Source organism: Zingiber officinale, chromosome 6B (assembly GCF_018446385.1).
Source record: "Zingiber officinale cultivar Zhangliang chromosome 6B, Zo_v1.1, whole genome shotgun sequence".
Lineage (NCBI taxonomy): Eukaryota > Viridiplantae > Streptophyta > Magnoliopsida > Zingiberales > Zingiberaceae > Zingiber > Zingiber officinale.
In genome coordinates, this window is record NC_055996.1 from 429,668 (window position 1) to 445,721 (window position 16,054).

The 16,054-nt window shown below is 37.6% G+C and overlaps 1 protein-coding gene and 1 non-coding gene across 2 annotated transcripts; one reads left to right on the forward strand and one right to left on the reverse strand.

Annotated features, from left to right (window-relative positions):
• Nucleotides 1–471: 471 nt before the first annotated feature.
• On the reverse strand, nucleotides 472–543 carry TRNAW-CCA. Its single transcript has one exon. It is a non-coding gene; the product is annotated as a tRNA-Trp (tRNA).
• A 3,308-nt stretch (nucleotides 544–3,851) lies between these two features.
• LOC121991641 (ethylene-responsive transcription factor ERF056-like) lies at nucleotides 3,852–5,897 on the forward strand. Its single transcript, XM_042545624.1, has one exon. The coding sequence runs from the start codon at nucleotides 4,434–4,436 to the stop codon at nucleotides 5,619–5,621; it is 1,188 nt and encodes a 395-aa protein (XP_042401558.1). The 5' UTR covers nucleotides 3,852–4,433; the 3' UTR covers nucleotides 5,622–5,897.
• Nucleotides 5,898–16,054: the final 10,157 nt, after the last annotated feature.

Below are 16,054 nucleotides of genomic sequence, written 5' to 3' on the forward strand. Positions count from 1 at the left end.
CGATGGTGCAACCAAGCTACGACGTGGACTTTCCTGACTAGTTCATCTTCTCGTACTTATCTTTCAACTCTCCACTGTATAAAACTTATGGAAAATCTATATGAGATAGTTTTAGATTTTTCCGAAAAAAGAGGTTAAATTTAAATATTTTGGTTTATCAAGTCATTTTAATCGAAGTAATTAATTGGTTTAAAACTACATTAAATTATAAAATAAAATATATATTTTATAAAACCCGACGAATTTAAATAAAATATAATATTATTTTTATGATTTATGCATTTTATACCTGATGAAATCAAAGACACGAAGCACTTGGACAAGACTCATCTACAATACCAAGCCATTGGAAGTTAGACTGGGCCTTCCCCGACGGCCCAACTAGAGAAGATGGAATATGCCTTCGTAATGGTATAAGAACTAAGCTCAGTTAAAATATCGAAAAACAAATTTAATCCTGCATTTGTATATTGAACCCGACGTGAATCGAACACGCAACCTTCTGATCTGGAGTCAGACGCGCTACCATTGCGCCACGGATCCGATGTTAAATGTTTTCTGTAATTTTATTTTTCTATAATAATATATCGTGATGGTTAACTAATTCCTGTGAGAATAAACCTACAAATTCCAGATAATTAATTTACTAGTTCTTCCATAGTGTAAATAAGTTTTTTTATCTAAAATTTAAAAGAAATGTGGAGTATATATATATATATATTTTTGATGGAATGAACGAGATGAGCTAGTCGTGCAAATCACAGGTCAAACGAGTCAATTAATTTGAGCAACTGGATGTCAAACAAAATATAAAGTCAAGTTAGACAAGTTAAGAAGAAAGTTAAGCGAGATAGGACAAACCGTATGAGATGAACGTAATTATTGAGTCGACACGCATGCTGGACTCTTTAACAATATTGACGAGTAGATCCAAGTGACTTGGTCAAGCGTGTTCAATTATACAAGTATACAATTATAATAATTTTGATTAATGACATTCACATCCACCATTGACTTTGTTTCGTCTTCGCCAATTAATTAGAAAGTGATATATGATAATAAGATAAGGAAATAATTTTCAAAGGATATATATTTTGAGAAAAAAAATCTCATCCCATCTTCTAAGGACAGATTATGATAAATATTTTTGGATGAATATAATCATATTTTCTACTATTGTTGTTTCTTAATAGATGAATATTATCTTTAATTTTGCATCCTATCATAACACAGTATGATCATAAAAATCTCACAAATAATTAAGATTACTATTTTTTTATTAGATAGATCTAAATTTGAATCAATTTGATTTATTTTAAAAAATATATTTGCACCATTATACGCTGGTTTAAAATGAAATATGAGGGTTTTTTTAGCTCAACTTGTTTCCCTTAAAATAAAGATCAAAATTGTCAATCATGTCACTCTCCCCATGACCATTATCTTGTCTCTATTACATGCTTTGGAATGGAGAGAAAAAAAAAAAATTTCAAAGTGCTAATTAATGATTGATTGCTACTATATATATATTTTTAAAAATTAATTGTTAAAAAAATGAAGTATCCATTTTTCCTTTATTTTATTATCTAGATTACTCATTTGCTAATGTATGGGAAATGTTTCACAATAAAATTAAATAATATTTTCACGCTAACCAAAATCCGTAGAAATGGTCGATTAATTCGAGTTTTTATAATTCTAAATAAAATGGTAATTTCTTGCAAATTTAATTCCACGAGGTCAGATCCTCTTATCTAAAAAAATTTTAGACTAGTGGAGCTAATTTCATAGAAAATTTTCTGGATCAATTTTTTATGATTTAGAAGATGATCCTTTGATCTCCATTGATGGATAAATGGTCCCTATTTATTAAATAGATGGAGATCATTCATCTACACCAATAAATATAAAATGACTCTTCTTTAGATCATAAAAATGATCCAAAGGATCTTATCTCTATAAATTTATTATTACGCTAGAGGATTCGTTGTCAAAAATTAGATATAAAATATAAAACTGGTAAAATAATTCGATAGATTAAATAAATAAATAATTTTATATTAAAAAAATGTCCAAATAAAATTTATTTTGAATCATCACCGAATTGAAATTATATTGCCAAAACTAATATTTTTCCAAACAATTAATAATGTGCATTGCTTCGCAATCTTGTTGACTTGGCCATACACCTTAATGAGCTGGATCAAAGCTGTGATTTTGATTTATTGACTGAATATTTCCATTAAAAATCTAAACAATTTGCTCTGGCCATCAATAATTTACAAGTTTATTGTCACCCAAAAAAATCAATGGTAAACGGATTTTTTACTAAAAACAGCGCACGTTTCTTTTCATCAATAATTATTAATCAATAATAATAATAATAATATTATTATTATTATTAAAAAATATTAAAACAATATTAAAAATAATATTAAAAATAATATTAATCTTTTTCTATATTTTTAAGTAACCTCTTCCTCTCTCCATATATTATTTTTCAATACATCTCCTAATAAATATGATATAAAAAAATATCAAAGTCATGCTAAGTCTGATGTGAGAAAATAACAGATTGATATTAAACCATATCAAATCTATATTAGGTCTGATGTGAAAAAATATCACACCTACGCTGGATCTGATATTGGATAATATCAAACCTAGTGTAGGTCTGATATGGAAAAATATCAAATCCTTTTTAATCTTGGAGAGACAAATTGAACTTAATGTGAGAAAATATTAAGTCCACACTGAGTCTAATATTAGATCATATCAATGATATGAAAAAAATATCAGGTCCACTGTAAATCTGATATGAGATGATATCAAGTTCATCATTGAACTTGATATAGAAAAATATCATACTCTTTTTAATTTTAAAGAGGGAGAATGTACTTAAAAATAACGAGAGTGGGGATTTAGAAGATTAGCGAAAGAGATGGGATGAAATAACACTTTTTAAGCGTTCTTTTCATAGTTTTAGGGTACAATAAATTAAATAAAAATAATAATAAATCAAAAGAACAATTCTTTTCTTTTAAAAGCTATCAAAATAATATCTCACTTATAAATGTTCACAAACAGCGTGCAGATTTGGAGATCAGCAGAAGAAAAAGTAAAGAATGATTCGAGTGCTAGTCAAAAAGAGGGGCGGTACTAACCAAGGAAAATATTAATAATTAACACATAAATTTATAACCTCCTTCATTAATCCACAACCTCCTTCTTTAGTTCACTATTTCATATCCCATAAATTTATAATTAACACATATATTAAATTTAATAATGTGAATAATCCATTAATTACCAAGTAAATAGACAGACAGCATCTTTCTAGAGCTTCCTATGCATGAATTAATTATTAAAATAAAAATGGAATAAATGTGAAAATGGCGCGGCATGCGATTGGCTTGACCAGCTGCCTCATCAGCAGCCTTTAATTTCTGTACTCCAAATTGCACAATCTGTTTTTAAAAAGGCCCTATAATATTTTATAAATTACTATATTTTGTACCTATTCGATTGCTCTTAAGAAAAGAAAAAGGCCATTCAATTCGAGCCAGTTGATTTAAAATTGGGGTCGTTTCTATAAAAAAACAGATGTTAGAGGTTTATTTTGGTAAATTGGCCCCAGAAAACTTGCCGTTTTCCACGCAGACCTGGAGGACGATCTCTGCCGTTCACGTGTCCTGTTAGTCCGTGTATGCCGTACGATTCACTCTGCACGTGTCTTTCTGTCATAGGGCAAATGGTCGTGGTGATGTCGAGTGACGCGCAGCGGATGCGCGTGAAATTAAGAGCTTAATTAACAACGAGAGGCTGCTTTAAATAGCCCACTGACACCGCCCTTTCTTCTTCCCTCTATAGAGAGACGAGCGATCAACCCACCCACCGCCGCTTCGTCCATCTCTCCCTTCCACTCTTCGGTGAGGCCGAGAGATTCCCATCCGAAGAAGAAGCGAGGTTTGTTCTCCGATCTCTTAATCCCTCCTCTCTGAATCCCTCGCTGTAGTCTTCTGTCTCCGTAGGAAGAAGGAAGCTAGAAATCCCATCTCGTGCTTCTTTTTTCGGTTGTTTCAGCCGAAAAAAAAGAGCGAAGGTTTGGTAAATTTTGCCTCCTCTTTCTTCTTTGGGTGCCGGAGATTCCAGAACAGATCCAGTACATTTTCTTCTGGATTTTTTGATTTTTATCTACTGGATTTTTAATCGACCAGGAGGGTTGTTTTTCTGTGCCCTGTGGTCGTTTTCTTTGTGGATCCAAGAGAGGTCGGCTTTTTGAACTACGCCTCTGGAGGCCATTTTTGATTTGGGATTTCGTTTTTAGCTCTTTCTCTATCTGTTGCTGAAAGGTCTTGTCTTGTTTTCTGCCTGTTTCCACTTTCTCTTAATTTTTTTTTGGTTTTGTTTCGAGTTTTTTTCGTCGATTTAGTATGGTGACAGCTATAGATATGCACAATAGACTTCCGGTTGCCTCTGCAGAATTTCTTGACGAGGAGCTCAGGACAGCACTTGAGCCTTTTATGACAAGTGCCTCTTTCTCCTCCCATTCCCCTTCTCCTTCCCCGCCTTCTTCCTCTACTCTCGATTACTCCTCTCCCTCTTCCTTTTCTTCCTCTTTTTCTACTCCATACCTCGCTTCCTCACTCCTCTCCAGCTCCTCGCTTCAGAGTCCGAGCTTAGACTACTACTCCTATCAAAATCCCTCCTTTGGCTGCTTCTCTTCCCAAAATACGACCTTGGATGGATGTTCGCCGTCGTCGTCCGTAACCGAGATGGTCCCGGGAAGCCTCATGGCTTTGGATCGTCTTGGGGTTGGCGGTTCCGGCCCGGTCGGGCTCACCCACCTCACTCCTGCTCAAATCCAGCAGATCCAGGCTGAATTCATTCTCCAGCAGCAGCAAAGCCTACTTGCAGCGAGGCAGTTGCCGCACCACGTCCACCACCAGCAAGCTGCCAGCTTTCTCGGACCTCGGCATCAGCTGATGAAGCACGCCGGCTCCACCGCTGCGTCAAAGCCCACAAAGCTCTACCGTGGGGTGCGGCAGCGCCACTGGGGCAAGTGGGTGGCCGAAATCCGGTTGCCCAAGAACCGGACTCGCCTCTGGCTGGGAACCTTCGACACTGCCGAGGAGGCTGCGTTGGCATACGACATGGCCGCCTACCAGCTCCGCGGTGATCTGGCTAGGCTCAACTTCCCCAACATCCGCCATACTGCTGACGCCGTCACTCCCAGTCCCCTGCACTCCACCGTCGTCGCCAAGCTTCAAGCCTTATGCCAGAGCCTGACCAATTCGAAGAAAGGAAAGTGTTTGCCTCCCAGCAGCCCCACCGCCCTCAAACCCACTTCGGAGGCCATCACAGTTGACACCTACGACGAGTCGCCTCCCATGGTCGAGGAGGCGGCGGTGACTAAGGGCGACTTGGGTTGCCCAGCCTTGGAAGACAACAAGTCAGACATCTCGTCTGAGGGCGAGGACTCTTTGGGGTCGTTGCCGATGCCTGAAATACAGCATTTGAATTTCAACGAAGTGCCTTGGGACGAATCCGAGAACTTTATGCTGAAGAAGTATCCCTCTTGGGAGATAGACTGGGATTCAATCCTCTCCTCAAGCAATTAACCGCTTTGTGTCGGTTCTAGTCCGTAGTCATTTCCGGTGGTTGCTGTAAATGGGGTTTTAGACATTTGCAGAGCTGCTTTAGTTGCTCTTTAGCCTTATGCAGTACAAGAGTCATTTAGGATGTGTGAGTCCGTAGTTTATTCTCTAGTTTCTATCACCTCCTAGTTTCTGCTGGTTGTTTTTGTCTCAGCAGTGCTAACGAGGAAGAAGAGTATTGCGGTGTCATATTATGGAGTTGTAATCGTCGTGTTTATAATCTCAGTCTCAGTTTTACTATATCAGGATCCATATATAAACTTTGCAGAAGTGGGAAAAGTAATTCAAACTTTGTCATGCTCTTCATGTGGCACTCTTCTGTTCTGAATTATCAGGATATTGTTTGTTACTAATACAACTTTTGCAAGACATGCTCTTCATGTGATATTGTTATTGAATTATAGAACTAATTCAAAGTTTGTGAGACATGCTCTCCACGTGAGATGGAAATGGGATTCTCATGAGTGCTCTACTTTTCTGATAATAGTGCAAAAACATGTTCAGATTCTGAGTCAAGAAGGTTTATCATATCAACACAACGCCAGCTTATCAACTAGGGAACTTCTTCGAGTGTGGAGTATGCAGTTTGTTGTTACCATTCTACTTGAGGATTACTGCAGAAGCAATGATGCAGAACCAATTACAGTGGTGACATGATTTCATGTCATTTAATTTAGCTTAGTTTAATTTAATTTAATTTGACTTTTGGAGTTTTGTTCTGTTCATATAGGATGATGGATCATGGATGGTGGATGGAAAGAAAATAATAGATGAGGCGAGCAGAAGCAAAGCAAAGCAAGTGGAAATGGAATCCAACTTATCTTGGTGAAAAGGACACAATTGCCTTGGGAAGGCAACCAGACCCCATCTACGACCACATCTGTCCTCATTACTGCAGGGATCCCCATCACCAAAGAAAAGCAACACTTTGGCCTTCCACCAAAACCACCCAACCTACCGCCATTCATCTCTTTGTTCTTACTCCTGCATGGGGAATCAATTCCCTTTGCTTTCTAGATGGGTTTAATTGCTTGGAAATGGAGTCTTGAAAGAGATGCTCCTACAAGCCCCTATCAGAAGGGGGATGGTTGCTTCTTTTATCTGCCTACGTTGAAATTATCAATGAAGCTAAGATTGCAGATGTGAACACCGGCCCACAAGCACTGTCGAAGAGTCTTCTGCTCAGCAACAACTGTTGTCAAGCAAGAAAACTGCACTTTCAAACGCCTTATCCCCGCAAATAATGGATGTACTTGAGTAATGCACTATACATGTTTCTCACCATTTCCACAATGGTGTACTTCTTTCTTCCCTCCAACACTCAATGAATGGTGAGTAGACAAATTCTCCTTCATTATCTGTTATTAATGTTTTGATCATGTTGCCATGTTGATTTGCTACAAGAGCTTTAATCTGAAGAGAAATAGCAAAAATGGAAGTTTATGATTTCCATGACAAAAAATTATTTCACATTCTTGTAAAATCACCAATAAAGAGAGTGAAATATAGATTGTTCCCATGGGAAGGAGTTCTTATAGGAACACTTATGTTGGCATGCACTAGTTCAAGTGGTGAAGTAGATCTCCATGAAGTTTTTGGGAATGGATCAAATCCATGCATTTTATGTCATATGCAACCTTCACTTGAGATCTATTTATCTTTGATGGACATTAAGAGAAGAAAAACTCTATTTAAAAATAATAATAATAATAATTTTAATTAGTCTCATTGACTATTTTTGGGATGATCAGTCCGGCCCCACGAAAGTTTTCGATCGACCACTAGAATAAATCGGGAAGCGCATACTGCGGCCAGCCCAGAAGTCCAGCATTCTTTGGTTGCGCCCCCCATTTGGAGGAATAATTCCTATAAATATGTCATAGTTGGAGATCGAGCCGCGAGTGCCTGGGTGACAACCTGAATATCCTACCATGACATCATAGTTCCGAGGACAAGAAAAATTCTACTTGAGTTCATTAGAATAGCGGTAATATAATAATTTAATGAGGAATATAACTGTTCTCTTATTTTTTTGTTTTTTCATGGCACAACTTGTCTAAAAATAATTTAATTCTTCCTACCTTAACCACACTATTATATTTTTCTAAACAAATGCATGTACTAGACAATTTAATCTATCCTAATAACTTAATTAGTCACTACATAAGACCAAAGCAATTTGATTTTGAATTCCAACTATATAATTTGATTTAGGCGTCCAAAGAAAAGTTGATCTTGCACCTCTTTAGAGAACTTTGCTTCTTGTTTGCTATTTTTACCTTTGTACCAACAACTGCTGCTTCATGTGCTCAGAGAGAATTCATTAGCTCAAAAGTATTTCTTCGACCACAACAACAATATGATCAATCATTTATATATATATAATTTAGATGTCTAAATTTCGCTTGATTAATCCTAGAGATAAACGGTTCGCCCTAATTCACCTGATAGGTAAATTTAGAGTATAACTTACACACAGGTCGATTTTTAGAATATTCGTCTTTATTAAAATTCAAACTTTGATATTCTTATTTGTTCTCCTAAGTACTTTACTATTACACCATATAAGTTGTAAATTATACTCATGATACACTTAAGATTGTAAATCATACTTCAACAACACCTACCCATGTGCCCACAGTTCTAGCTATGTTTCACACTAACTAGGAAAAAAGGAAACTAAATCCTAAAGTTTTTTATGGAAAAAATTGGACTGATCTTGGCATGGAAAGTACATGGTGGGTCTAACTTGGGAATTTGCCAAAGCGAGTATGATTCGTTCTTTGAAAAATCCAAAAAATTAAGTGCCCTTTTTCAAAAAACAAATTAAAAAGGAAATGCTGAAAGATTAAACATGACATTAATTTGTAGAACGTCTGCATCAATGCCACCTAACTCGCGTCCTGCATTAATTTTGCTATCTTTCCACGTATTCACGAAGCCCGTGATTTAAGGCGTCTCGAATGGTTGAGTGTTATAATGTCGTATTAAAAACATAAAAATTTACCATTATCGTCCCAATAAAAAAATTTCTATATAATTTTTGTGCAAACCCTATCCTATCAAATTATACATATTTATTTTTAATTTTTTATTTCATATCTATAATTTTTATCATTACTTATAGGCCCACGTACTTACATTATTAATTTGGCTTTAAAATTTTACTATCACTTTTAAGATTACAAACCGTTGTTTTCTTCATCTTTTTCATTTTATAAGCCATTTAAAAACCTCCAATTGGAGATGTCCTTATCCCATCAATGCATGCGGTCACACACTCATACAAGTTGCTATTTTTCTTTTTTAAGTTCTAGATTTTTGAACCGATTAATTTTATGAATGATCGGTCCAACTCTATAAAAAAATTGTTAGTGATCATCAAAATATATCTAGAAATTTTTCGATCTGATTTTTTATAAATATTTAAGAAACTAACTTCATACCGCTAAATTAGATTGGATATATATGGATAGAAAAGAGATGGAAGAGACATAAAAATTTATTATGTATGAGATTTTAATTCTACATTAAAAGTTTTAAAATATATTGGTTGATTTATATTGATTCACATATATTGATGATACGAACAAATACATAAGGAGATGCTTTCTCTCACGCGTGGATGCCAGGGGATAAATCTAGAGCTCGGATTACACTGAACCAAATTGACTCGTACGTAAACACAAATTAAATATTAATATAGCCGAGTGAAACGTTGGTGTTTCACACTCATTAACGTTATCCATTGATCTGAGCTCCTATATAAAGAGGCACAACTAATTATTAAAATTTATAGTAACAAATTATTTTATCCAATAAATCATATCCTGGGCATCCAAGTCACTATCGAAGTTAGCCACTTGGGAGGACTTCAATTTTAGCAAGTAATCTCCATCTCTCGTCAATAGGCATGTGGTGAAAATTCGCTATATATGGACGTCAATGTACGAAGTGAAGAATAGTTCTTTTCAAGAAAATGAAATTCCTGTCGTAGAGTGAAAAATATAATATATATTATTCATTTAATTAGTAGTAATATTATAAATAATTTTTTTATGACAATAAAATATCACACTTTGTTTTCTCGTGTCTCTTAACATGCTCGACGTGCTCACCTTTCCTTCCTTCTCTCTTTATATTATATATATATTTTTGGTCAAAAGTTAATTGATATTCAAATAGAAGGGAATAAGATAAGGCAATAAAAGATTTTATAATTATTTAGGAAATTGTATATCATGTGCAACTTGTGGGCTTTGGGATCACAAGTTCACAACCAACTTTAAGGATAATATAAAATTAGAAATGATAAAAAAACCTCAATTTTTATTAAGATTTAGTGATAAAATGTATTTAGATATTTAAAATCACTTATTAGTATAAAATTGTGGCGTCCAAAAAAAAAAAATATAATTCTTAAAAATTATATGATCAATCATATAATTTCTTTAATGTGAAATGTAGAATATTTAAAAATGATAATTGAAAAATAACAACGGTACAATATGCTACACATCTTATATTGACATCTACGTACACATAGCATACTTTTTTTTTTTTTACTTAATGTGTAGGATTATACCTTGACTTTAGGGTTTAAGTACAGTAATTAGCGTTTAGAAAGTAAAAAAAATACACTAAGTGTGTACAATGTGTGCAGCATAAGGTGAGCAGAAGAATATTAATGTGTGCACAGGATGTGTAGCATGAGATGAGTAGTATATCATTCCTCTGCTCACCTTATGCTGCACACTTTGTACATCTTGGGTATATCTAGCGTATTTTTTTATCTTAAATCCTAAGTTTTTTTTTTAAAAAAAATTATACTAGATGCGGATTTTGATACCCTATGCGACAATCGCTTGCTCGATTATCCGCAACGCCTGTTGAAGGGTCTGGATTAAATCCAAGTGCCCCAGACACTCCTAGTAGGAGTGCTTGTATTCAATCCAAACGTCTTGATTTTCACTTTTTCTTAGATTTTTTTAAAAAAATATTTCCTTGAATATATATCCTAAGTACATTAGTATTCCTCGTAAACGCCTATTTTTCATTTTTCTTTTAACTTGAACACTATAATCCAATTGAGAAATTTGAACCCTAGAGATAAAATATTAAAAAATTTTAATTTGAACACTATAATCTAATTGAAAAACCTGAATGTTAAGGTAAAGAGTTAAAAATATATATATATCAACCTAGGCGCCTTGATCAAATCTAAGCGTCTGGATTGAGGTTAAACGCCTTGATTCAATCCAGACACCTCAAGCATGTACAATCGCGTATCAAATAGGCAATATATATATACACACGAATTTGTTAAAATACGAACCTAGGCATGTGGATTTGTCGGCGACCCACAGAATTTGATTTTTTTTAAACCATCCTCGTTCTCCTCTCTTGTCGTCGTGTGCCAATCGTGCCAGCCTCGCCTCCTCGCCTCTGGCTGGCCGGTCGCCCCACCTCCTCACCTCTGGCTGGCCAGTCACCTCGCCTCCTCGCCTCCACCCGCCGACCACCCGTCGGCAGCCAGAATCACAGCCAAAATCCGGTCGTGATCGCGGTCGTTAGCGTGGTGGCTAGATCGCGGTCGGATTTCGACCGGATTCCGGTTGAAATCCAGCCGCGAACCCGCTGGGGTCTGTTAGCCACCGGATTCCGATCGCGATGGCGCTGGATTTCGGCCATGATGGCGCTGAATTCCGGGTGCAATTAAGCTTCGGCGAGATATGCAGTTCACACGTCAGTCGCCAACGTGGTGGTTGGATTTCAGCCGGATTCCACTTGCAATCCGGCCGCAAACCGGCCGGGGTGTGGCAGCAACTGGATTCCAACAACGATCGCGCCAAATTCCGACCGCGATCAAGCTTCGACAAGATTTCGACCGGATTTAGCGATCGGTGAGAGTAGCACCTATCCCCCTAGGGTTCACCTTCCTTACATGTTATAGTTGGGATGAGTCCAAGCGGCTGGAGGCCGCTGGCGGTGGTCAGATGGTCGGCGGGCGAGGAGGCGCGGTGAGCACGATGAGCAACTTCGGCGAGAACGAAGAAACACAACAGAGAAAAACTTATATTTAAAAAATAAAATAATGGCATGGAGATAGTCCGTAGCACTCAGTAAATAATGGTCCAGCATAACATTCTCTCTCTCTCTCATATATATATATATATATATATATATATATATATATATATATATATATATATATATATATATAATTTAATTAGGATTTAATATTTAGTGTTGGGATTATAGTATTAAAGTTAAAGAAATTTAAAAAAATAAAATAATACTCATAAGTAGGATATATTCGAAATTTACTTTTATAATAACATTTTATATCTAAATATTTGCTAACTAGAATAAGAAATGATATTTATAATTCCTCCCATCTCTTCCTCAGTCGCTTGTTGTTTGTTACCGACGCTTAATGGACTCCGCTAAGTCTAACAGTAGCAATCTTCGACCCTGCCATGGCAGCGCTAGCGACGATTTCGATTCCTGCCCCAACTCCCTCTTCGCCATCCTCCACTCCACCGACGGCTCCGCCCTCCGACCACCGCCGCCCTCCTCTTCCTCCCGCCATAACCTCCGCCTCTTGGATTCACAGCTCCCCACCCGCCTCGAATTTACTGATTTCACCTCCACCCTCGCACCCGGCGGCCTATTATGGCCAGCGCAGCACCCCGACCGCTCCGTCACCGCCAAGAAGAGGACGAGGGCTTCTCGGCGGGCGCCGACCACGGTGCTGACGACCGACACCAGGAACTTCAGCGCCATGGTGCAGGAGTTCACCGGCATCCCGTCTGCCCCCTCCGCCGCCGTCCGCCCTCGACTCGACCTGTTACAGTGCCTCTACTCTGATCCACGACCACCTCCACCGCCGGCCTCGCATTTCCAGCGACTCGCTTCTTTGAGCCCCACCTCCTGGGATCAATACGCTCGTTTAAACTCGCACTTGCAAAATCCAATCTTCACATCCCAATCTCCGGTTCGAGCCAAGAACATCCGCAGGCCTGCGACGGCCTTGCCGCCGACCAGCAACGAGACGAGGCCTCAGAGAGACAGAGCCAGCAGTTCGCCGCAGTTTGCGAATACTAAAGCAGAGAAGGTCAGAGCAGGGTCTGAGGCGGCGGCGAAGGGTGAAGGAGCACTGGTGGATTCGTGGAGTTCGAATGAGTTAATTCTTCCTTAATAATTAGAAATTAGAATAAGTTAAATCCAAAATTGATCGATCAGTGGCTGCAACTGCAGTTGATTAACGCCGGAAGGAAGGGTTGATGCGAGAACATCTCTTACGCTGGTCGGATATGAAACTCACTGTGATCTTATTTTATCATGCGCATTTCTATAATTTTGTCATTTTCAATTTCATGTACCTCTTACCGATTAATTCTTAATATTAGATTATGTAGTTAGATATATTCCAATCTCCTTCCTCAAGCAAGTTACAACAATAAAGTTTCCAGAGCTTTCCTCTTCTTCTTTTTTTGCACACTAAAAGTTTCTACATTTAATTTGCTTATTTCTTTTATATATATATATATTGTTTGTTTTTTGTTGGCGAGATTCATGAAATGAGTAGTTGAGGAATTAACCATTTGAGTTTAAATCTATAAAAACCTAAAGGATCGGAGCAGACACATTATTTTCTAGTTGAAAACAACAATAGATTAGAATTGAAGCAATTCTCTTTGTTTTTCTTTGTCATTGTTCCTCAGTTCATCTAAGAACTTTAGAATCACTGTTCAGGCATTGATGAAAAGATAAGAAAAGAAAAAAAAAAGAAACGAAGAGAAAGGAAGGAATAGCGGGAGGAGCATAGGTCTGAGATTATGATGTGGCTTGACGATGACATGGATGTCTTAGCGTTGCAAAGAAGGGACTCCATCGACGTATCATGAAAATGTTGAGCAAATTATCTAATGGTAAGGCTCCTAGTATAGTGAATGATCTTGTCTGGAATCTGAATCAGACAAAGACTGGTTAAGATGTTGTCGGTGTTGACGGAGAGGCGACTTGGACACACCTACGTATGTGCACAGGAAAACGGATCCCCACGTGGAACTGAAGGATGGCGGTGACAAAATCGACGATACTTAGGCTCTGCGCACACTTAGACAAGCACACGGAACATTAGAGACTAGAAAATAGGGAAAAAATTCTCGGCGCAAGCCCTCCGACGCTCAAGTCAAGTACTTTTTCTCCAGAAGAACAGTGTACGAAGGAAAAAGAACTGTAGACCATGAGTACAAATGTGCGATCATACCTGCTCAAGGGAAAGGACCTCCCTTTTTATATGACACTGCGTACCTCTGGAGTTTGACCGATGTCAGATAATGTCAGGTGTCAGAGCCTGTCGGGTGATGGAGGGCACGTAGTGCCCTCTTATTGGTTGAAAGAAGGTTCCATTTCCTGAGAATGACTGACTACTTGAATATTTCCTAGCTGATGACAATTATTTTCTTACGGGCGGTTACGATTCTCTGACACTGTTGTCCTTTGACGCTGTCTGTACCTGCTCAGGTTCAGTTGCGGCCTGCCCAAGAGACTACTCAGCTAAGCTACCGTGCTGGGGCATTAAGTAAGGAAGATGAGATGAATCATGTGAATTGAACCATGTAAAGCCCGAGCGAGTAAGAACTGATCGATTAGTGACAAGCCAGGAACTAGCCCGAGCGAGTAAGAACTGATCGATCAGTGACAAGCCAGGAACTACTCGGTCTTGTGTCTCAGATTTGGGTACTCGACCTGCCATGGACCGATCGGGAGTTATGCAGCAGGTGAGGCGGGACAGTCTAACCACCCTCTTTCCTTGATTTCTGATTGTCACGTCCCTTTAACTTCTGACTGTCACGTCCATGCAGGGCCCTTACTTATACGTCGTATCAGTGAACATAGATAGTCGTAGTAGATTATTATTCAAAGTTGAAGGAGTTATGAGATAAGTTGTAGGGGCCTAAATACGGAGATATTCACTATATCCTGAATCCTTAATTTAAGCTTTAATTTTGTTACCAGACTTCATTTATCATATATATTTTTTAAAACTCATGATTCAATCCGAAGTACTTTTTCTTATTGCAACCATCATTAATACTCTAAAGTTTAAAATGCACTTAGTTTATTTGCTTCTTATCTGTTAGACACCATTAGCAAAACTTATCTGAGTTCTTATCTGTGCTTGTTTGGACTCTACTCTATCAGTTATTGATTTGGCCACCGTGGAGTTTGATATCATCCCTACTCTTCCAAAATCAACACAAAGTGTTAGGAATTAAGACTTTTAACTTAAGCTATTTAACTATCCAATAAATTCCAAAGAATTTGAACCTGAACACAAAGCAATCTTTCAAGCCCTTCCAAACCTCAGTTGCTCAACATCTTCCTGCACATTAATGTCAGATATGAAATACTGCAGGAAGTTGATAATAATTTTAACATTTCAAAGTTCGAATTCTTGTTTTTCTTGTTCTCGTAAGCTACTTTACATGTGAAAAGATCTACTGAAAGTTCATTATCCACACATGGAGTTTATCCATACTAAAAGCCTGTATATATATATACATCCACTTGACCTGCCTTTCCATGGAGGAAATGAACCATTAGCCAAACTTTATCATCTTCAAGTCAAAAGGCCGAAACCAATTATATATGTATAAGCATGAGATCAATGCATGGGTTTGCCTTTTCTCTACATTGAGTGTTGGCCACACCTTAATCTCCTTATTGGCCATGCCACTGCCAATTGTCCAATCCACTGAGTCATTTTGGATTAAACTATAGCCATTTATTCTGACAACTAAAGAGATTTAAATTCAGAATGAATTTATTGATTAAACTGGATTGGTTATAAGAACTCGAGAGGTAGATTTATGTACACTATGAACTTGGCAAATGCTCATCCAAGTCAACCAGGCAGGAGCCAATTGAGACCGAGGTGTTGCCATGCCGCACTGACTCTCTCTCTCGAGTGGATCACCATTAATTAGTTAATTATTAGTGTGTTGATGCATCTCCTCAATCCTCAAACAACAGTAGTCAAACTCCTCAAAGCTAACAAAAATCCACCTCTTCGTGAATGTGATCCTCATCCGCTTAACCCTTTCTTGCACTTTGTCTCTTGTTTCTTCCAAAGGGTGTTTTGTTTTTCCCATTAGCCAACGATCTATCCATGCACTTTCCTCGACCTACAAGTCCATCTCTTCACACACGCGGTCGCTGTTAGAGCAAAAGATAATATCGTGTCAAACATCCAATGAGATATTTTACGCTCGTTGAGTTACTAACTATGTCAATTTGTGAGACACTTGCTCCTTGGCAAATCAGTAAATTAAAGCTAAGTGGCCCATGCACCTCAACAACTGTATATATACAAACACCAATTCACC

What these genes read in the sequence shown, in the direction of transcription:
- LOC121991641 (XM_042545624.1), top strand. Translation starts at nt 4,434, where the DNA reads ATGGTGACAGCTATAGATATGCACAATAGACTTCCGGTTGCCTCTGCA.